The 23,486-nt window shown below is 39.4% G+C and overlaps 1 protein-coding gene across 1 annotated transcript in view; it reads right to left on the reverse strand.

Annotated features, from left to right (window-relative positions):
* The window catches only part of SCUBE1 (signal peptide, CUB domain and EGF like domain containing 1), a gene marked incomplete at both ends in the record, with an annotated part of 207,505 nt that overhangs the window by 62,919 nt on the left and 121,100 nt on the right, over window positions 1–23,486 (reverse strand). The window contains one exon of the mRNA XM_080623895.1: window positions 9,612–9,728. Within this exon, the coding sequence (XP_080480021.1) occupies window positions 9,612–9,728 (117 nt within the window). The remainder of the gene's footprint in view (window positions 1–9,611; window positions 9,729–23,486) is intronic.

Consider the following 23,486-nt stretch of genomic DNA (forward strand, 5'->3'; position numbering starts at 1 on the left):
ACTCTTGGTTTAAGTTGGTGAGAAACACGGAGAAAGCCATCAAGGAGAAAGAATGGCTCAAAACAAACCACTTCAGTAAACACTCAAGGGTTGTTAGAAGACAACACATACTTCAATAACTAATGTCTAAAATTCTATCCTGCTGTTGATAAAAATCAAGGAAGTCTGATTCCTCTGGAGTAGGAGGTTTTTCTGAGGGAGTGACACAGAAGGTAGAAGGAAACCACAGAGAGAATGGAATTTTGTCTTGCATTGGCTTTCCCATGTGATTGGAGAACACAGGCCTCTTTGCACCATTTTTCTTATATTTTGTTTTTATTGTTGAGATATGAAGAGTCACTTTTTTCCTCACTGGTCAGACTCTGAAGAGAACTGGAATTCGTAACCTAGTTCAGAGATATTTTCAAGGCAAGTAAAGTGGATACCTTATAGGCTGGGATTAGACTATTTGGATGTGCTTATGAGCATATTACTGTGATAGGATATGAATTCAGAGGGTGCCAGCTGTTCCACGTTATTTCCCAATGCACAAATCTTTAAGCTTGTGCAAATAAGAGGTAGCTAAGCCAAATGATCAGGAATTACCAAGGCTGATGTGCTTATTTTTCCTTGGGGCCACCTATTCTTCTGACCATATTCTAAAAACAGGACACTGTGGGATTCCTGAGAAAAGAGAATGGCACAAGGTCCAAAATCAAAGTTGATGCCCACTGAGAAGTGATGCACAGAAGAGAGGACAAACATTCTAATTCAGTATCTGTAGCAGGGCAATACAGGCCTTGCAGATCAAAGAAGCGTAACAGAAGGTTCAATCTATACAAAGGCCTGAGGATGACAACCTCTATTTTAAAAATGAAATTGTAATTGTCAATGCCTTTTTTTTTTTTTTTGAGGTTCTTGAATTGAAATCCCTCAATGGCTCAATTTCCTGAAATGTCTAAGAAATTTTCCCCTAAGAAGTCTGAAGTGTATCTGGCTTATCACCTAAAAAACTTGCGTCACATACCACTCCTAGGAATCATGGTTAAAATGTTCTGTCTGCTTGGGTCAGTTGCTTTACAGAGTGTTTAAGCACTCAGTGTATCTCAGGCTGTTTCCATATGCAGTGTTTCGCATTTTTTTCCAGTGGAGATACCAAAATAGAAAATTAAAGCCTACTGACAGTAATCCTGTCTTTCCCTCAGTTACTTCTGATAGACTCCAAGGAACATGCATACTATTGCTCTGGGATATCCCAGAGCAATTCAACCAGATGCTACTTATTAGCTCAAATTAAAAGCTGCTCTCACTAGTCACCACTGTACCTTTGGCTGAGAGTAAGGCTAAGGGACCATTTTCCATGTGCTACTTACCAAACCAAACTATGAATATAAGGCACCATATCAGCAGAATGTTAACAGATTTTTATGCGCTGTACATCAAATTACTCTGACATCAAGCAGGAACGATATGAACCAGTATTAAAAGAGGGAGTACAACCTCTCTATTCACTACATATATTGTCTTAAAGATATGACACACAAATAAATAGCTATTTCAGGTGCTGCAATTTTCAAAGGAAATGTAATCAGAAGGGAAACCAAGAAGAAGCAGGTCTCTGCCACTTCTGGCTTTGCCAGACATCTTCTTCAAAAAAAAAAAACCGCTGCTGCTTGTAATCTTGTGACTGACATTTATGCTGGCATTTGCTGGTACCACAGCAGCCTGACTGCAGTGGAGGTGATGACTGCCAGCAACTTACTTCATTTGAGTTTATTCTTTTGCACCATTTGCTTTTTTTTTTTTTTTTTTTTGTTGAGAGAAAGCACTGGAAAATCTTAATCGCTTGTTATAGATAACGGCTTATATTCACAGAATCCCAGAATCATCAGGGTTGGAAGGGACCTTTGGAGACCATCCAGTTCAACACCCTGCCAAGGCAGGGCCACCTAGAGCAGGTTACAAAAGAACACATCCAGGCGGGTTTTGAATGTCTCCAGAGAGGGAGACTCCACAAGCCCCCTGGGCAGCCTGTTCAGTGCTCTGCCACCCTCAATATAAAGAAGTTCTTCCTCATGTTGAGGAAGATATGCTTATGTTCCTCAAAACCTGCATGTGTCTAATGTGGAGGAAGCTGAACTGATCTCTTCACATATGTTAAGAAAAATATCAGGTGAGCTAGAAAAAGCTCTTTTTGCATGACTCAGGACCTGCTCTGGTGGCAATACAATACCTATTGACACTAATGCTGTGTAATGTAGAGTAGGCACCAATATTCCTTTCACTGTAGAAAGTATCACAGATATCACACTAAAAGATAATAGTAATAGGAGATGCACAGAAAGTAGACTGCAGATCTCAAGTAGGAGTAGTCAGGCAGTTATGAACAGATTTGCCTCTATAAGCGACCTCTAGAAGTTTAAACTCTTGAGGAGATGATTTAAATTCTGTCTAATTTAAAATGCTAATGTATGTGAATGAATTCAAGAAGGAACATTATTGCAGCTTTACAGCACAGTATCTTAGTGATTCTAAATGCAATATGTTCCTCAAAGTTATGCAGAAGCTAAATATCTAAATTGTGTGGCTGTGCACCTTCAAATGGAAGTTATACACTTAGCAGGGAAGTAAGGTGACCTTTCAGCATGTTATTTTAGTGATCTCTTCTCTAATGGTTCTTATACATTTATGAAAAAGTCATGTACACCTTTAGTAAAATGATGGTCTCACTTAGATGGAAACCTAAGAATTTTCTGTGGCAACCTAACTGAGGGAAACTTTGTACTTGGGTGACTACCATCAAGGAGGTCTCTTTATAGCTAAAGAAGAAAACTAGAGCAGTGCCCAAGCCAAAAAATAAAGAAGTTCATTCACATGAATTCATTTCTGCCTGTCTTGAATTTGCCTCTTAGGTGAGACAAATCTTAGCTCAGAAGACCTCCTCCAAACCTACAGACTTGAACCTAAAGGCACTGAGATACCTACATGATGTGAAAAAGTATGGTCATATGTGCTACTACAGTTCTATCAGCCCCAGTGTAAGCTTGGCTTATACATGTATTTTACTATATATTGTAAATATATTTGCAGAAGAATATATTTTACTGGGAAACTTTACTGGCATGTAAAACAAAGTCAAGTTGATCATATCAATCAGGCAAAACCTGAGTTCTTTATAGGTAATTACTCCTACTGCAAAAACTCCTCCATTTAGGCAATCAGTGAAAAAAATACACCACTCTGAAACTTAACTAATCAAACACAGTCAAACAAAAGTAGCATCACAACTCAAGCAAGCTCATAGTTGATGTACCAGATTAACAACTGCATAATAATAAACAACAAAAATAACCTGCAACTCCTTCTGGTGTTCCTTTCTAAAAAAACAGGAAACATTTTCAGTTTCATATGAATTGATCGGGACTGACAAGATGCAATTCTAAAAGCTTTAGTCAATTTAATCCAATTTAGAGAAAAAAACTAAAACAAATTTTAAGTAATTTGGGCTAATGGAATGATGGAGGAAATCATAACTGTTCACAGATATTCTGTAGCCAGGAAATGAAGCCAAATTGGCCAGCTAAACTATTCATTGTAAGCTTTTCACTTAGGATTAGTGTGTTCTGAATGAAAAAAGAGGAAAGCCTTTGACATCTGAGTTATAGTCTCATACCAAACTGATGTTAAGCATTTATTTAAACATTTAATTTAATGAAAACTTTCATTTAATGTTTAACAAAACATGACATATTTTGCTTCACTGAAACTCATTCTGTAACAAACTCCTTACAGAAACAATTCCATTTTCAAAATTTCATCCACTTTCAGGGTTTCACTTTTTTGTATCCAAAACCAATTTAAAATGCATTTTCCTGCTGAAATAGGCTGCAATTAAGAAGGATAAAAAGAGCAATTACTATGTCAACCTAATAAAGGCAATGCAAAAATACCCTTTTATTTCAATAAACTTTGATTCAATCCTTTGACTGAAATTGTTCATTATTCTCTATGCTCCTGTTCTTCTTTTATGGATTGCTTAATGATAAGGAAGGTTACAAAGTTCAGATACTGGACAAACCATTCACAGCTAAGGCATTTCTGACGCTCCCACTGCAGCACAGTCAAGTATTTAAGCATGTAAGTGCCACATTTCTTTGCTACATCTGAATGCAAAAGGATGGGGGCCTGTTTCAAGGAAGTAGAGAGCACATCACATTACTGGGTAACCATGACAATGAGACAGCAGGAAGAAGAAATGTTTGCCTAAACAGCATCCAGTCACATAACCCCAGCGTAACACTGCTGTAGTTAAACAATATGCTGGAGGGCCAAGAAGGGCTTTCTTAGTGTTGCACAGTAGATAAAATGCCCCATCTCTGGATGGAGATGTGGAGGAACCATTCTGTTTCCTAATTATATGTCCATGAGATCACCTGGGCTTGGCAAAGATCTATTTGTGCACATGAATTAATACTGCTGTATTTAACCCCAGCTTGTGGCAGATTATCAATGTAACATCATATTGCTAACAAAACCACTGTCATTCTAGAGCAGCTGAATGCCTGCCTCCCCAAGATCCCATTGTCCAGCTTACCTGTGAAAATGATGCAAAATAGGAAGTTAGCTATACAAAATAATACACACCTTGCTATCACAAAACATTTACGGGGCACTGCAAAGTTAGGTGGCACTTTACAGATGTTTATAGAAAAGCCATATTTGAGATGTGGCTTTTGCTCCATAACCCTTAGAAATCCAGTTATGCTTCTCTTCTCCTGCTTAAAACTGGTATTTGCTCTGCCGTTTGACCCTAGGTGTTCAGCAAGTGCTGCACCCTGCACAGTTCCTCTGGCTCTATGAGTACAGTGCTGGGAAGCTGTATTATTCTGGGACAGTCTCTTTGTTAAATCACTGAGGCAGAGATGGAGCACATCAGGCACATGGTCACACATTTTGCACCATGCCATAAGCCTGTGGCCCTTCCTCTTGCTCTAATCCACTTCTTAAAAGAACCCACAAAGAAACCCCCTGTCTCTCTCTGATGTCTTTTGCAGTTATTCCCAGTTCTTCTCTGCTCTAAGTCCTGGAAGAAGAATGCTGCCTTGCGCAGCTTGTCTTCCATCCTTCTGTAGCTGCCCTTGGGCAGACCAGCAATTTATTGTTTGATCCAGTTTGGCAGCTGGGTTTAAACAATTGCCAGAATCTGTGCTGAGTCTAACCTACTCTGACTTCACTCCTCTTGAACCCCACAAGTTTTTTGCATATGAGTCTTCTGGTTCATCAGCTAGTAAGTTGTATTTAATTCAATTAAAATGCTGAACTGATCAAGCTTCTCACTGAGGGCGGATTACAGCTGGACTCATGAAAAGGGTACTCAGCAGGAAGGGTGCACAGAAATCAACAAGCAAGGGAGCTAGGGACCACAGAACTCCTGATATGCGCAATATAGGGGATATTAAAAAGCAGGTAGGAGGCAATGAGCAATAAACATCCCAGGCCACCATGCCTTTAAATCCTTTGGCTTCCCTTCTGTCTGCACTAGCTGACTTCTGTGGGATGACTGGTTAGGTATTTAAGAAAATAAATGACACTGTTTTGTCATGTGTAGAACAACAATAGAGAGCATCAAATGAACTCAGCACCAAGCTGGGATCACCCAGTTACAATGGTGGGAGAAATTAAATAGCATTAATTAGATGGAACTCTTTCTGCCTGGGATATCTCATCTCTTAGCTGACAAAAGCTTCTGTGGTTTGGCTTATTCAGAGCCAAGTTGATAGGAAAGCTGAAGGGAAAAAAGGAGCATTGTCCATTGTCCAACAACCCAGCTGAGGGAAGACTTGAGTTTGAGACTGTCTTCTACAGAACAGGAAAAGCTTGATGAATTTTTATCCCAGACACCATTAATGCATCTGAAGGTTCCTTTAACTAGACCACAGGCAGCACTTTTACTCTTATTTCACTATGAGATCGGGTAAATAATACATGTCAGGGAGAAAGAATCAGAGAGAGAAAAGATTTTTTCAGCTTCCAGAAACCAAAACAATCTTTTGGTACAGTAGACTTCCTACTGGCTCTGCAGCCACCTGTACGTAGTCCATGCTAAAACTTTCTCCACAATAATTTTCCTATCTTATTGACATTTGATATAAACCAGACTGCACTCCACATGAACAAAAGGACCTTGATTCTTCAAGGTACAATAAACTCTCATTTCCCATTGAGTCTGTGAATGAGGTCGACATCCAAAACTACTGAAGGTAGGTCCCTTGTATGACTTGGAAATTGCTTTCCTGCAACCTCTGTTCTTTGATACATTGGGAAAGGGCCAGGAGAAATACCAGAGCTTCAGTCATGACTCAGTTCTGTACTCTGTGATTTGAATCCATCCCGGCTTTTATGACAGAACTAGAGAATATGAAACATAATATTGCAAACAAAGTGTAGAACAATTATTTACATTTAACAGGCTTTATTTGCCATCATTTGGCAAATAAAGCATGTTTACATATACTCTTTCTTAAAAAAATGCCTTTCCTTTTGTACGTATACCTGCCTTTTTCTGTATTAAACAGTTAATGAAATTCCAAACTACTAAACAAAAAACTGTGAACATTTTGGACCGTAAGCTCCTTTTCCCACTATATGTCTATACAATGCCCAAACCAGACTAGTCCTGATTTTTTAATACAATTTTTTGTTATTAAAAAAATTATTTATATTTATTTCATTGATTTAAAACAAAATAGTCTTTAATTTACCTGATTCCCTTCTAAAAATTAAGGAAGAAAAGTAGCAGTAGATTTCCATAAAATATCAGTATGATGGAAGTGTGCTACTGAGGAAGTCACCTACAAGAAAACTAGAATTACAGATTAATACATTACACAATGTGTACCTTGGAGTACTCAAAAGTTCAGATGTTTTTCTGAGTCATACTTAAGCCTCTCGAATCTAAGCAACTACATAATTTCAAATAGTAGCTGCAGTATGTAAAATGTCTTAAAGAGGAAGATGCCAAAATGAACTGAAAAATCATAGACTTTCCAATAAAAACATTCTTTTTGGTCAACATTATTTGCTATATTCAACCTAAACATATTAATCATTTTGGTCAACCCACATTTTTATTTTTTGGTTAATATATCAATTATCTCTCAGCTTTTCTTACATGCCCTGTCTCTTTACTTTCCTTTAATAAATAATGGCATATCTTTCTTCTCTATTTAGAAATATAACCTCACTTAAAACGATGCTTCTATGAAAAACATCACTTGGAGATCCTGTGACACTTGATGGACTTGAAAACTTTGCCCAAGAAAGTGTGACAGCTGTATGATCCCTGAAGATGCTTTAAAGGGCATCCAATAGATAAATCTAGTGCTCTTACCACACAGACGTAATGTTACAGCTAGAGGCACAAATGAACTATATATACAAGAAATTGTAGACCAGTCAAATCAATGCCAGTAAAGAAAAAAAAGCAAAGGAGAAAACTTGAGCTGATAATTATTTTCTTTTGTTTCCTATAGAACTCAGAGCAAGGAATATGCACACACTGGATTTCCCCACCCCAGCCTTTTCCAGGCTTTACCTACAAGCAAGAGGAGCAGAGAAGGCACCAATTTCATTCCACCAAAATGCTCGCTTTTGCACTCAGAAGATGTAAATCTTAGAGAGCAGTCTTGACTAAGAGCTGCCTGTCTGTGAAAGCTACAGAAGAAGCTTCACTGGTCAGCTTAAGTGCAGGGTCCTTTGTACACAGATTTAAATGGGAAGTTACTTTAGCTTCAGGGAAGCAGAATCAAGCCCAGAAATCTCACAGTGAACATTAAAGAAAAATTATTAATTCTAGTTAAATTAAATGCAAACCATATATTTTACCATTTTATGATGATAAGTATTTCCTGAAATGTCAATAAAGGTTAACAAGAAATGGCCTGGTTTATTTGTTAAACCATGCAAGTTAATTTCCAGTTGCTGCTTACTTTAAGAAAGTGAGAAAGAATCTGCAGTATCATAAAAATACAGATTCTGCTTCTTGTATTTTCTTCTCATAAAAAAGAGGAAGAGAAAAAAATGTGAAAGTGCTTAGAGCTAGGGTAGTTGGTTTGAGAATCAGCTGAATATTCTTTTTGTCTGTAGCACTAATTATAGACTTGATTATTATATAAATATTGTTTCATATTAGTTCTATGGCCAAAGGTCTAAATTTAGAATCAATCTTTTTTTTAATGATGCAGTTTCTATAATAAACATTATGATCAAGTCTAGGTGTATGTTACAATATTAAAATGCCTTCTTTTTAAGCACTCGTCGGAATCACTGTAACTGCTCTGCTATGGCTTAGCCTGTCTGTCTGTAAAAACGAAGATTTATTTTTGTGTGGCTTGAACTGAACTGACTGATTTTTGATGTGTGCTCACCCTTAACTATTAACATTGTGTGCGATGGCAGTTTAAATGTTTTATTTTCAAATAAACAGGCAAATGGACTGTTATTTCTATAAATACTAACAGGATCATGCCCAAGCGCTGGGATTTTTCAGCCTGGAGCAAGAGGAAACCACACATTTTCTGTTTATTTTTGTGGGTTTTACTATTTTAAGCAACTTCAAACTCTGGACTGAAAATATTCTGACATTTCTGGTTATTTTGAAGGAAAAAAGTCCCAGTAGTTTCTTAGCAAGTTAGGTCAACTTAGACTAAGTCACTGAGTGATAAAAAATTATCCTCTGTGACAACAATGTAAGCAATGTCCTTCTGGATGTCCATCACCATGTCTCTTGCAATGGAGCTCAAAAGAAATACATAGGAAGCTGGGAAAATGGTTGATGGAGGGCCTGGTCCTACTAGCATGTATCGAAATCTACTCGTGCCACTAAGTGTGATTCTTCAGGGTTATTTGAGAACTGTCCCTGTCTCCTTAACTGAGAACAGACGTTGACAGTGATATCATATGATCTTTTCTCTCTTCCCTGACCTCAGTTTTAACACACTCAACGAAGTACAAAATGCCAAGGTTTTTGTGCTGTCTTTGGAACAGTAAAATCTGATCATCAGTGTACTGTTTAGACCTGTGCACTAGTAAATGTTGTTCTGGTTCTCCTTTGTAGCTGGCTACTTATGTTTTGAAGGGACAGAAATGGACAACTGTCTGTTTTTTTCTGAGCAATACCTCTGCATCCTTGGCTTGACTGAACTTAATAGTAACCAAGTTGATTATCTGCAGGTAACAAAGTATTGGTTCAGAATAGTAACTTGATTTTTGAACAGACAAATTCAGACACCATTAGATGACTGAAGTTTTACAAGGGTAGCAGACTATCCTTTGAAACTGGAGGCTTTTTGCAGTCAGAGTTGTTCCTCTAAATCTCTGCTCATCTTGAAAAGGCTTGACCTCTATATCTCATTTCTTTGCAGTTATAAAACACTCTAATAAATAGAGAGAAAAAATGACTGAAATGGGTAAATACAGAATAAGTAGGGAAGGAGAAAGCTAATGAACTCAATTGCAATCACTATGCCAGTATTGCCTTAACTTAAAAGTATTGATTAAATAACTGAATATTTACATCTTGTACTGGAATCACTGAAGGCAAATGATGCATTGCAAAGCAAACAGAGGCTGACCTTTGCACGTTTTCCCATCAGGCTGCAGGGTAAATCCAACAGGGCAACTGCATCGTACCCCTGTCGCGGTATCCTTGCAAGTCCGATCACAGCCTCCATTATTGACAGCACATGTTTCTGCAGAATGAAAGAGAAAGAGAGAGAGAGAGAGAGAGGGAGAAAGGGAGTGTAATGAAATGTTCTGGGGGAGGGGAGAGGCACCGACACTTTGGGGCAATATTACAACATTATGAAAGCAATCTAAGTTTAAGCAAGCCAACTGAAGCAAGCTCTCAAGGTCATCAGGCCCCACGTACTGGTTTTGACCGGTAAATCATTTCCACAAAACACGATTTCTTCCCCCCCACCACCCGCTGGTGTTTTTATTTATTATATTTAGTTAGTGCTTTTGAACTCTCTTAGACAATAGGATGGGTTATTACATATGAAACAAGTTTAAAAAGAAAAAAAAAGTGATTGCTTTTAAAAGCAGAACCAAACATTCAGTCTGTTTTGTATCAATGTCTAGCTGAGGCTTTTTAAGGTTCATTTTCTTAAAATGATGTTGTAGGCATAATGAACTTTAAAAAGCAGTAGAAAGCAAAGCAGAGTGCTAGACTTGGAACTGAGAATTTAAAATCCTTAGTTAAGAAAGAGTTAATGGAAAATGAACTACATATATCACTTTGACAAGAATCTACATGCCCAATCTGTTCTTACTGAACTACAAGCAAAAGGCATCTGGGTTTTGTCCACTTAAAGCTTTTTGCAAATTGAAAGGAGTTTGGAGTGGGTGGGAGGGCATAATTGAGGTCACTGAACCCATTCCAAGCTGTGTCATTGAAATTTCCCAGTGCTTGTAGTATGTAGAAGGGTGGCTGGGCAAACACAGGCAAGAGAAAGCTGCAATACTTCTAAGCTTTTACAATAGTGGGCAAGGGCTATTAGGTACCACCACATTAAAAAAAATCTTCAACTTCATTACAGAAAAAGCAAAAACCCCTCCCTCATTGCCAGTATTTTCTGGTACTTGTGTGTGCACATGCGCACACCGTACACATACATACACACACATACCCACACACACATCCATAAAGTACATAAAAGGCAAGTGAAATGATTAACTTTGCTTTGATCTGGAGAATAGAGTGGATGTAAGGATGCCAATTTAGCACGTCAGTCTGAACTGTGCATTTATCTGAAAAGTATTTACTTCAGAGAGCAAGTCCTTTTAATAGTATCTTTTTCACTTGCTCTGGCTTTGATTAAATTAAAATACTTCCCTGCCCCCCCAAGACTGCCATTATTCTACTCAGCTCACCTCATTCTGGCTTTCCCTAAAGAAGCTTTGTCATTACTTACTCAGATTTACAGACTCCTATTGCTGAATATTCACAGCCTGTGTCACAATTGTACCCTGTGGACAGGGTCTGACAATAAGCTATAGGATATGCTAATCGGGAATTGCCTTAGAACAGTGCATTGATCAAAAATTATTTACACAGAACAGAAAAGGCTTTCTCTTTCAATTGACTAGTACTGAAAGATTTTTATTTTAAAGCAGCCTCTGCTAATGCCCTCAAGGTGAACTCAGACTGGCTCTTTGGAGGGGCATCACTGCTTTGAAATAAGAGCATAAAAGTGTAACTGTTTTTCTTGTTTTCTTTTGCACTGGCACAGACCTCTACATCAGTTGTGGAATAAGCTCCTGGCACTTACAAACAAACCAAAAGCAAAGGGTTGGGGTACACATATATTAACAGCATGGGACAGAACTCTGCCATTCATATATATTCACACATGCTCTACTAGATAGATTTTAGCTTTTTTTTATGCCATGTGTGCTATGTAATAACATCATGCAGAAAAAGCAATCAGTTATATTTGTGTATAACTGCCAGCAAGTACAGCTAACAAATGGATTGACATGTTTTCTGGAACAGCTTTCTGCAAATGGAGCTGAGTTTGCAACTCCTTATTTTCAGGGGGAATTCTTGCTCACCTTAGGTATCACTTGCAGGATCTGAACCTAACTGTTTAAGTAATATACTTCTGATTTTCATTTACTTCCCCGGGAAGGCCTATTTTATAGACTTAGAGGCTGAAACTGCTTCTTGAAGAATTCTTCTGTAAATGACAGTGTTAGCATTTCATTTGTGTGTGAATATGTGTGTCCTCACAGGCCAATGTATCAAACGATTTTATGTTTCAAAGAAGGAAAAAAGTTTCAGGTCATTTAAAACTTTTTTATCGGGGTACAGTTTAATGGTAGGTTGGTTTGCCATGAGTAAAAAGAGTTAAGGTTAAAAAACAGGAAAAAGTCCTGAAGTTTGGCATGGCACTGCAAAGAGCAGTAAATCTTACGTTAGCAGATTAACTTTGGCATATGAAGACTCCTTTATTGCAGTTCATCAACACGAGATGAACATAAGCAGTAATATTTCTGCTTTCTGGATGACATCCAGTGAAAATGAATAGACACAACATTTTTTTTTTTTTTTCCCATGGCATGGATGACTGGATCTATAGGGTAAGGGTCGTTCAGTGAACAAGAGTTATTTCTATGTATAAATAGAGCGAATCAAGCCAGCTTTTCTTATTTTCACAGAGATTTAGTAACACAAACCAAAAAGGATAAATACCCTTCAACTTTCCTGGTGACTCTAATACATGACAAACCCTAACAGAATGAAGATCCAAGCAAGCAAAAGGACATCTGACAGTACCTCTAACATTTTGGATAATTGGAGAGATGTATTAATGAAATTCCTTAAATTCAAGGTCATGAGAAAACACTGGTAAAAGAAAGCGAATGTGTACAGCAGAACGTGGGAAAGAGGTATTGTGAGCTACATCAAATAGAATAGCTGAGGCCTATATACAACATAAACTGAAGCGTGTCACCACCTGTGTTTCTATTAGGAATTACTTCAACTCCTTCTTCACCTCACCACTATCAAACTTCAGTATATATTTGAAAGACAAATACAAGTTTTAGGTCTCAAAGAGCAGAAGTAAATTACTTATTTCATGCTGGAGAAGCTACATGGAAGGAAAGAAGGGATGTTCAAAATGTGGATCAGACCTTCATGGTCATATTGATCCTAGAGACCATTTTCCACCGTTTTGTGTGTTTTTTTTTGTTTTGTTTTGGTTTTTTTCTGTGAAAGCCAACCTCAGCTTATTTATTACTCTTTTTTTTTCCCTTCCATTTCACATTTTTTGCCACATTTTTTGTTCTGATGAGGGAGCAGAACAAAAACTGGAAGACACAAAGCAGTGTTATATAACTGACGTTTGGATTCCTTTCAAATTATGATAAAGCTCATCACTTCAACCTATTAGACTTTACTGTGAATTTAAAGTGACGTTTGCAGCCACATTTACATCCTTATTAAATTCCCACCAGAAACCTCAGACAGAAAAGAGGCATCTAACAAAAAGGACATCCCCCCAGTCTGGGACAGCTTACATTGTGTTTCTACACTGTGGACAATTCTGGAACAATGTCTCATGAATCCGCTCCCTGGGTCTGTAGGTAAGAATTAATGAAAATCATTACCAACATGCTATACCTATGATTTCTCAATTAGGATATTTATTACAAAAGCAGAATCTATACCAGGTGGCAATGGAGCCTGGTCACTTTCTTAAAAAGACTTCTGACAGCAGACAGGATTTATTTGGCTTTGAATGCTATTAAATGCCTCAAACTCTGAACATGTGCCAGGGGTTAGGAATATTTCTGAAAAACTATATTTCATCTTCTTTTATAAAACAGGTAAACATAACTGTTCAAAATGTAAGCCTCTATTCAAATCAGTTTGTTTTTTTTTTTTTGAAGGTGGCCAATTATATCATAAAGCCATTGAAAAACTGCCTTGAAGACAGGGGCCTCTAAAATCTGCCTTCATTTTTTTGTGATTTCATTTGATCTCTATGATCAAAAGAACATGATGTTATTTTAAGGGTATTAATCAAAATCAGGCAAATCTTGGAATCTTTATGATTCACTCTGTCAGCCTGGGTCAATTTGAGTAATATCCAAACCCATGTTTTAGGAACTGAGATACGGTGCAAAGCAGAACAAACTTATACAGGTCTATGGGACTAGAAGAGATACATCTGAAGATCATACAGTAAATACATGCCTCAGTGAGGTCATTCTCTATAATCTTTGGAAATTCATGAGGACATGGTGGCGTTCCTGATGACTGGACAAGGTAAACATCAAAAATGCAAGAGGAGAAATCTGGGCAACTACTGGCTAGCCAGCCTCACATCAGACCCCCATATGGAGCAAACCATCCTGGAAGCCATTTGAAAGCACGTGAGAGACAAGAAGATAATTTGGAATGGCTAACATTGACTTACTGAGGGCAAATCATGCCTGATTAACCTGACTGCTTCTACAATGGCATTACTTACACTGTGGGTAAGGGGAGAGCTGTGGATGCTTTTCACCTTAAGTTTAGCACGTGCTTTGACATTGTCTTCCATAGTATCCTTATGGCCACAGTGGTAAGAGATAAACTGGACAAGTGGATAATACAGGGAGTGGAAGATTGGCTGGACAGCTGAACTTGAATGGACAGCTGGATTGAATCAGTGGTACAAAGTCCAACTGGCAGTCTGTCACCAGAGCTATCCTCCAGCCTCAGCTGGTGATATTAAGGTCAGTACTGCCCAATTTCTCTAACAACCTGGACTATGGAACAAATGGCACCCTCTGCAAATTTGTGAATGATACCAAACTGGAAAAGTGATCAATACACCAGAGAGCCAAGCTGCTACTAAGAGGGGCCTTAACAGGTTGGAAGAAATGGCCTGAGGGGAACATTAATGACCTTCAATGAAGGTAAACCCAAGTCCTGTGTACGGGATGGAATATTCCTATACAAAAGAACAGGCTTTGAACTGGCTGGCTAGAAAGCAGTGTAGAGAAAAGCCTGGGGTCACTGGTGGACAAGCTGAATGGAAATCAGCAGTATTTCCCTAAGGCAAAGAAGACCAACAGCATCCTGGCTTGCATTAGTCAAAGTACAACAAGAATATCAAGAGAAGTGACCCTATCCCTCTATTTGATGCTTGGAGTAACAATATCTGGAGTGCTGTGTCCAGTTCTGGGCACTCCACTGTAAGAAAGACATGGACATACTTTTTACAGAGATAAGAGAATTTCATCTTTTCTATCCACTCTTAAATTCCTTTAGATTAGCATAAAACGCAACAAGATTTATAGAAAAAAAGCATTGTATAACAGGTTATGTCTCTGTTTTGCCTTAACCCTCAGTCAGTCACTTTAGATTGGCTCTAACTATGATCTACTTGGAAAACTTAAATCACATAAGCTCTGGAATGTTTGCATATACCTGCACCTATGTGCAGAACTCCCCTTTCCCAGTCTCAGTCAACCTGCTAAAATATTAGGTGTACTGTTCCATGCGGTAAAAATATACTTAACATGACATAAATTTTCTAATTATTATCTTAAAAGATAAAAAAGATTAAAACCCCCTAAAGATGTTCTACATGGGTATAAGGAAAGAAATGGACACGTAACAAAGCGATCAATTATATTTTTTTAGGAAGACTTAAAAATAAGCTTCTTTGGGTAGTAGGCAAGAAATTAATTTCAGGAAGATGCAAGCACCCTCTTTATACTGTAAGGGTGTAATCCTGCCCATCACACAAGAAGGCTGAGCAGGTGGCAGTCACAAAGAGCCTTCAGGAAAAGATGTTGAATATAACATAGGCTTGTACTATTACTGTTTAAAAGCACGAATGCCATTTTGCAGTCACTGTGCCATTGTGCAGTGTACTGCTGCTGTGTTGACCTGTGCTGCTGTATCCTGAGCAAGATAGAAGACAGATGAGTGCTACGTGGACCTCTGCATGATGGAGGGTGATCTTACCTTCATGTTATGCCCAGAATGTATAAAAAGTATAGAAATATTGCACTAGTGATTAATGTCACTTTCCTTTGTCTGATCAACACATATCCCTGTCGTGAAAAGCCTTTAAGCCACAAGGCATGAAAGCAAAAGCAGACCATCCAGCATCAAGGTGCTTTCTTTGGAGATACAGAGAATTGATTCTCTGATGTTTTCTGTTACCCAGCATGGCAGTCTGCAGTCAATAGGATCCAGAAAGCCCTATTTGGTTTCCAGCTCTTGATCATAACACAATGACTGGAAAGAGCAAAGAACAACTGTAAATGAAAGAGCTATTTTCAAGAATGTGTGTATAAACATGCAAAGAAGCCTTAACAGAAGACCAAAAGTGGCCAGTGGTAGTGAAAACAAAAGAATTCATATACAGCCTCAAGTGAAAATGAAGAAGGAAGCCACTTAACTCATCACCTACATTCAACCGAGTCTTGCAGTCAGCTGCTGTCTTCATCCTCTATCTTGTAGAAAAAGCATGAGAGGAACACTTAATGGCACCTTTTTCAACAGAAAAAGTTGTTCCTGTAATAAATGAAATGAAAAAATTCTGTATAGCTAATGCTTGCCATATCCTCTGAATCAGAGAGGAAGGTTGGACTGACCTCCTGTCTTAAGGCCTTGTGCAGAGGAAAAGGACTTTTTGCAGCAACAGGTAGGCAATAAAGATTAGGTTTGGTCACATATTCAAGTTTATGACATTAGACTCCAAAGAGTGAAATCCATACACTGCAAAATGTGCAGCATGTGCCCTCTCTTCTCACTAATTAACAATGATTAGTAATTGGTAACTGGTTTAAAGGCAATTGCTCTTGGAAACACGGAAAAGCAGATTTGAGCTGATTCTCAAATTTAAAAGGCCATTGAGGTGTTTAATGTTCTCTAAAGACACAAATCTGGGCAACGTCTGTCTCTAGGACAAAAAGGAGAAGAAATGACAGCAGTCCCCAAAACAAAGAATGTTTTCTAAGTTTGCCACATATCTGTAAGCCATTTAGGTTGACATGGTAAGCAGTAAGTACAGCTGAAAGGAAGACATGAAAGGGGAAAAATGCTTTTTTGCCCTGCTTACTTCCTATGATTGGCCAAATGATAACACTGACCATAAGGCAAGTTAAAGCAAACCATCAATTCAACTGCCTTTCATTTGGAATTCATTTGCAGTACCCTAAAGCTCACTGAGGTCAGCAGAAACAGGCTGGTTGGGCTTTACTTCCAAAACCTATGCCACATTAGAGAAACTTATTTTGAGCCAATTTTTATGCCAGCCAAAGAGCAATTCATGATGGAGCAGTCTGCAGCTGCAAATTTAAAGTAGCTCTCAGGTCCTATCAGTAGCTCTTAGCCCAAGCAAAGCTATAATACCTATAACGAGTGTAATCCTGTCTAATTTTACACGTGATCTACATTTTGCACAAGATCTGACCACAGTATCTTATGCTCAGAGTAACTGTCTTAAATTTAGGGCTCAGCCACATGAATGAGTCAATCTTAATGAAACTGAAAGCTAAAGACTGCAAGAAGAATGGCAGGTTTGGAGCACTCACTGTTTTAGCCAGTGCAACTATGAGGTATATGGATTACCTTAGACCATTTTTTTCCTAATGAGGTGCCTGTGAAGTAATATTGCCAGGCAACTGGAGTGGCAAAAAGGGTTAAACTATTGTTAATCTCTGTTTCTCAGCAGATGTGCTGTAACTAAAACCGATTGTAAACTGCTATGGTGCCTGAACCAGGAGATACCCTGTTTACGTACCCTGAACACATAAAAACGAGTTGCCATTCTCTCATTTGCTTTCTGTCTTGCACCAATTCCCAAGAAATTTTACAGTGCAACTCAGTAGAAATGAACTTGCAGAACCAGTCTCAGGTGGTGCACACAGCATATCAGTGAGTCCTATCTTAAATTTAAACTGGATGTATTTTTTAAGTAAGATTTCAAAGGAAACAGCCACTTTAAAATGGAAAAAAGTACATACTCATGATTGGGTTTATTTTCAGAATTAATCTTAAACCATTAATTGCCATCATCTGTAATGATTCTCTGCATCACTGTAGTATTTTGGAGCCCTCCTAAGGACCAATACCAGGACTCCACCGTGCCAGCTAAAATTAAGCTACAGTTATGAAACAGTGATGATCCTAAGGTATTAAAGCAGTTCTACGTGAGGGTCAGATACTGCTTGGCTGAGTGGCACTGGCTGCCTCAGCTTAAAGAACGTTGATATCATTCAGTTTAATACAGAAAGTATCTGGAATCAAATTAGCCCATAACTTGTAACTCATCTCCCCTCACACCCAAAAATGCTCTTTGCTCAGTCTGGCTCAAAGGCAGCCTGTGCTGACATCTTATCTGCTTCTTTCATGCTGCTATCACAGCACAATCTCCAACAAATACAGCTCCTTCCAAACTACAGATATACTGGGGTTGTGCATAGTACACTCCTCTTAACATTTATGCTGTATAGGAGAATCTTTCAGAAATAATTCTAATCGCTAGCAGCTTCACTGCTGAGGGAATACACAGTATGTGTAAGAATGTAATGAGACAGAGAACACATGGTAAGACTGCTGCTGCCATCCATAAAAAGAATTTTACTGCAGGCGGCAGTACATGCAGTATATGGCATGAGATCAGGGTACAAGGAGGGACCCAAGGGACAACAAACTCAAGGAGAAACTAAAACCACAACTAAAATACTTGAATTTTCAGTTAAGTGAGAACTATGTTATTCTCATGCAAATTATGCTCTGTGATGCTGAAAGGTTAGAGAAAGAGCATTCAGAAGAGCATAATAAAGAAACAAACAGCTGTGAACAGATGAAGGAGAAGCTGAAAGAGCTTCATATTCAGGGAATGAAAAAGGTGAGACAGAAAGGGTAACTTGCAGGATGTGGAATTCTTCCCTCCGTTATGCTTGTCTCCTCATTTCCTTGCAATTTCATGATTGGTAGAATTTTATTTGCATGAAAATAGGATGAGAATTCTGCACTGCTACATATGGAAGGTGTGAAAAAACAACTAGGCGAATCTTGCACTGAATCATGAATCCTGCAGCTCTCATTTCAGAAAAGATCGATTCTTCTTCAGGGAACACCACATATTTAGGGAATGTTACTTAATTTGGTGTTTTATAAGCACTGGATGAGTCCAGACTAGTCCCTTAAAAACAGCAGTATTGGTTGTATTGTGGTGCTTTTTCTAAGTAGAGAAGATGTATTAAAGAAAAACTGAAATACTCTAAACACTGCGAAGGAGCATTATCTCCTGACCTTGGACAAATCCTTTCAATTAAAATGGAAAAGCAAAACAATGGAAAGTATTTGTAGGAATTCTGGATAAGGTCAGACTCTTTATCATCAGCAAAGAAATGAAGAAAAGGGATTTTTACAGGAAATAGCACACCATTTCCAAACTCAATGAATAAAAGTGACGATAACTCAAGATGAAAGGATCTGCCCCTGGGAGAGACGGAATGCATGAATGACCTCAGGGACTCCTTCCCCATTTTCTGTGATTTCATACAGCAAAATAGAACTGACAGAAAGAGTTAGAGTGAGGTCTTGGTTTCATAGTTAGTAACCAAGTTAGAGATCCGCCTGGCAATACACCTGTTAATAATATGTTTTAAATGCTTTATTGACTAAAGCACAAAAAGATTGTGATGCATACAGAGCAGCACACTTGGCTTTCTGACAGGAAGCATTTCTAAGTCAGATAAATGAGAAATAAAGACATATTTGAAGTAATCTGAAAGAGTCCTAGGAGGCAGTACAACAAAGCTAGGAGCTGAAGTACACACTGACAAGGTGCTCTTGGCTTAAAGTGACCTTTAGTAGGCTAAAACTATGATAAAAGTTAATTGCTTTGGAAGAATACTTGAAAACAAACACTAGCTTGTCCATCTCCCTGCTCTTCAATAGAAAACTGGGTGTAGGATCACTTGGAAACTCTCATTCCAATTTGGAAGAGACCAAAAATGAAGTCTCCAGAATTAATTTTTAATTCACATTGGAATAAAACTACCTAAGACTTCTGGAAATTTTCTAATAGAAAGCCAGAGCTCATAATACCCTTTATTCCAATGGCTTGGTAGTTAGGCCACTACATGCCATGTTAGAAAACCAGGTCCCATGTTTTATTCTTTCATGTTTATTGAAAATGAAGAATCCCAATCTCTTATCAGGCTATCATTTATCAATGCTGGCCTCCAAGCGTAGAGCACCTTTATGAGGCAATAATGACTTAGTCTGACTTTACAGCCCAACACACAAATTTACAGTGTTTCATAGAGAGAGCCAGAAGAAAACGAAGACTGCATACTAGAGAAATTAGGAGGGTTTTATCTGTTATTTACATGCATGTTCATACAGGGCACAGATGCTTGCAAGTTAAGACCTGAGATTTTTTTAGCTTTAAGACCACAGAGCGCTGTACCATCAGTTCTCAACTCTGGAATCCCAAGAATTTCCAGGTGGACTAGGAGAAAGAAGGGGAGATGGGTGGCTGACCATATGAATGTGCATACGAACAATGCATCTTAAGTAAGCCACCTTGCTTTCTCCTCCCATGATTAACAATATAAAGTTCACACACTGGGTATGTGCTCTCTGTAGTCCCTATTTTATACAAGCTACCTGAAGGAGAATCTTGGTTCATCAGAAACAGGGAATGTAGAGGACTGCTCTGCTAAGAGCTACAAAATGCCCAGAAGGCTCTGTGAGGGGCAATTGCAGAAGCAAGGATGGTGCTTTAGATGGCCTTTCTGCCTTTAACTCGCGGTGAGTATGTTCGCTCACATCTGATGTTCTACCTGTTCATTAACAATCTGTCACCTGCAATGATAATCTGTGGTGGAAATAGCTATAATTAAGTACCTTCCTACCACTCAGGCAATTGGTGCTCCTAAAGGATCTGTTCCCAGACAAATGAAAGTCAAAGCATGCTAGATGTCCAGGGTGAATAGGGTAGCCTAATCCTTAGATAATGGTGGTTTAGGAAAAAATATCATTTGGCTGATTATTAAGCTCAGATGACTCAAGATATATAAAGCTGGGTACCACTTTGGGTTCAAACGGGTAAACTTAGCATAAGGATCAGCTCTAAAGTAAGTCTCTATTTGATGTCACAGATGGTAAAACATTTGCCTTTGCTGCAAATGCAGTAAGTCATGACCATAAACTTAAATATTGGTTTTGTTTTGTTTCATTTTTCTTAATATGATGGAAGCAGCTCATTAAAATTCATTGTAGATACTGGATTAAAAGTCTCCTGAAATGAAAACACCTTTGGCCAGGAAAGGATAAACACAGTTACCCTGGCTGATGTTTCTAAGTACCTTCAGGAGACACAAGCCTGGGATGAAAAAGCTGACCAGCACACAGAGGAAGGAGTACTGGTTTGTCATGAAAGCGGACAAAGCAGAAACTGCACTTGTGATCTACTAGTCTGACCTGGCTCCAGCTACCTGGTGCAACATTTGAGATCCTTAGAGTTGAACTGACAGTGAAAGTACACTTTCTAAAGCAAGCCCACACTAAGGCAAAAAAATAGATAATTCTGTCCCATATGACATGCAGTGATGTTCTCTGTCCTAAGCTAATCCATGGCAGAAATGCCCAAATAGCAATTTCTACAGCTCATATCTCTAGTGATAGCTGTGGAGAGCAAATGGTCTTAGTGGACTGCACGCTTGTCTCTCCAGGCAGGTAGCTGGGTGGTCATTATAAATGGCTGGAAGGCTACTAAAAATGGAGGAGGAGCCATCTGCAGAAGTCAAATTATTCTAGCCACAACAATGGAAAATACAGAAGTAGTGAAAATACTATCTTAATTGCTGATTATGTGCCATGAGTATAGACAAACCAAAGCTCTGCATGTAAGCCACTCAGGAAATCAGGGATGGAATGCCCTGGTGACAAAAGATACAGAGATGGCAGAGTTATTGAATGCCTTCTTTGTCTCTGTCTACTCTGCCGGAGGCAGTCCTGAAGAGCCCTGTACTCCTGAGACCTCAGATGAAGTCAGGTCACTGGAGCAGTTTGCCTTAGTCAATGAGGAATGGGTTAGGGACCAGTTGAGCAATCTGGACATCCATAAATCCATGGGTCCAGATGGGATGCACCCGCGGGTGCTGAGGGAACTGGCGGAAGTCATTGCTGAACCACTCTCCATCATCTTTACCAAGTCTTGGGAAACGGGAGAAGTGCCTGAGGACTGGAGGAAAGCAAATGTCACTCCAGTCTTCAAAAAGGGCAAGAAGGAGGACCCGGGTAACTATAGACCAGTCAGCCTCACCTCCATCCCTGGGAAAGTGATGGAGCACCTTATCCTTGATGCCATCTTAAGGCACGTCAAGGATAAGAGGGTTATGAGGGGCAGTCAACATGGCTTTACCAAGGGGAAGTCATGCTTGACCAACCTCATTGCCTTTTATGAGGAAATAACATTGTGGATGGATGATGGCAGAGCAGTGGACGTGGTCTACCTTGACTTCAGCAAAGCATTTGACACAGTCTCCCACAGCATCCTCATAGCTAAACTGAGGAAGTGTGGCCTGGATAATCAGGAAGTGAGGTGGACTGCGAACTGGCTGAAGGAGAGAAGCCAGAGAGTTGTGGTCAATGGGGCGGAGTCTAGTTGGAGGCCTATATCTAGTGGAGTGCCTCAAGGGTCAGTATTGGGACCAGTATTATTTAATATATTCATCAATGATTTAGATGAGGGAATTGAGTGTACTATCAGCAAGTTTGCTGATGACACTAAGCTGGGAGGAGTGGCTGACACGCCAGAAGGCTGTGCTGCCATCCAGCGAGACCTGGACAGGCTGGAGAGTTGGGCAGGGAGAAACTTGATGAAATATAACAAGGGAAAGTGTAGAGTCCTGCATCTGGGCAGGAACAACCCTAGGTTCCAATATAGGTTGGGGAACGACCTGTTAGAGAGTAGTGTAGGGGAGAGGGACCTGGGGGTCCTAGTGGATGGCAGGATGACCATGAGCCAACACTGTGCCCTTGTGGCCAAGAAGGCCAATGGCATCCTGGGGTGTATTAGAAGGGGGGTGGTCAGTAGGTCAAGAGAGGTCCTCCTTCCCCTCTACTCTGCCCTGGTGAGACCGCATCTGGAATATTGTGTCCAGTTCTGGGCCCCTCAGTTCAAGAAGGACAGGGACCTGCTGGAGAGAGTCCAGCGCAGGGCAACTAAGATGATTAAGGGAGTGGAGCATCTCCCTTATGAGGAAAGGCTGAGGGAGCTGGGTCTCTATAGTTTGGAGAAGAGGAGACTGAGGGGGGACCTTATTAGTGTATATAAATATATAAAGGGGGAGTGTCACGAGGATGGAGCCAGGCTCTTCTCAGTGGCAAACAATGATAGGACAAGGGGTAATGGGTACAAACTGGAACACAAGAGGTTCCACTTAAACTTGAGAAGAAACTTCTTCTCAGTGAGGGTGACGGAACACTGGAACAGGCTGCCCAGGGAGGTTGTGGAGTCTCCTTCTCTGGAGACATTCAAAACCCGCCTGGACACATTCCTGTGTAACCTTATCTAGGTGTTCCTGCTCCGGCAGGGGGATTGGACTAGATGATCTTTTGAGGTCCCTTCCAATCTCTAACATACTGTGATACTGTGATATGTACACATACAATATAGTCCAGCCTGGCAAAGCTGGTCCTTGTTGGTATGATCTTCTAAATTACTTTAAGCACTTCCTATGTTACACAAACAAGCTAGGCAGAGGGAAACTATAGCAGTAACAAAGTCCAGGACAGTTTCAATGCACTTAACAGTTTATACAAGCACTTCAATTGACAGAAAAATAATTTGTAGGGGTCCTGGGAGCCAGCTTCAAGGAAAGAGAAGAGAATTACATCCCTGTATACATCCCTGTATCTTGAGGTAGGCTGCAAACAGCCTTATTGATGACCTGAGAAGTTGGTGTCCAATGGC

Source organism: Psittacula echo (genome assembly GCF_963264785.1).
Source record: "Psittacula echo genome assembly, chromosome: 1".
NCBI lineage: Eukaryota > Metazoa > Chordata > Aves > Psittaciformes > Psittacidae > Psittacula > Psittacula echo.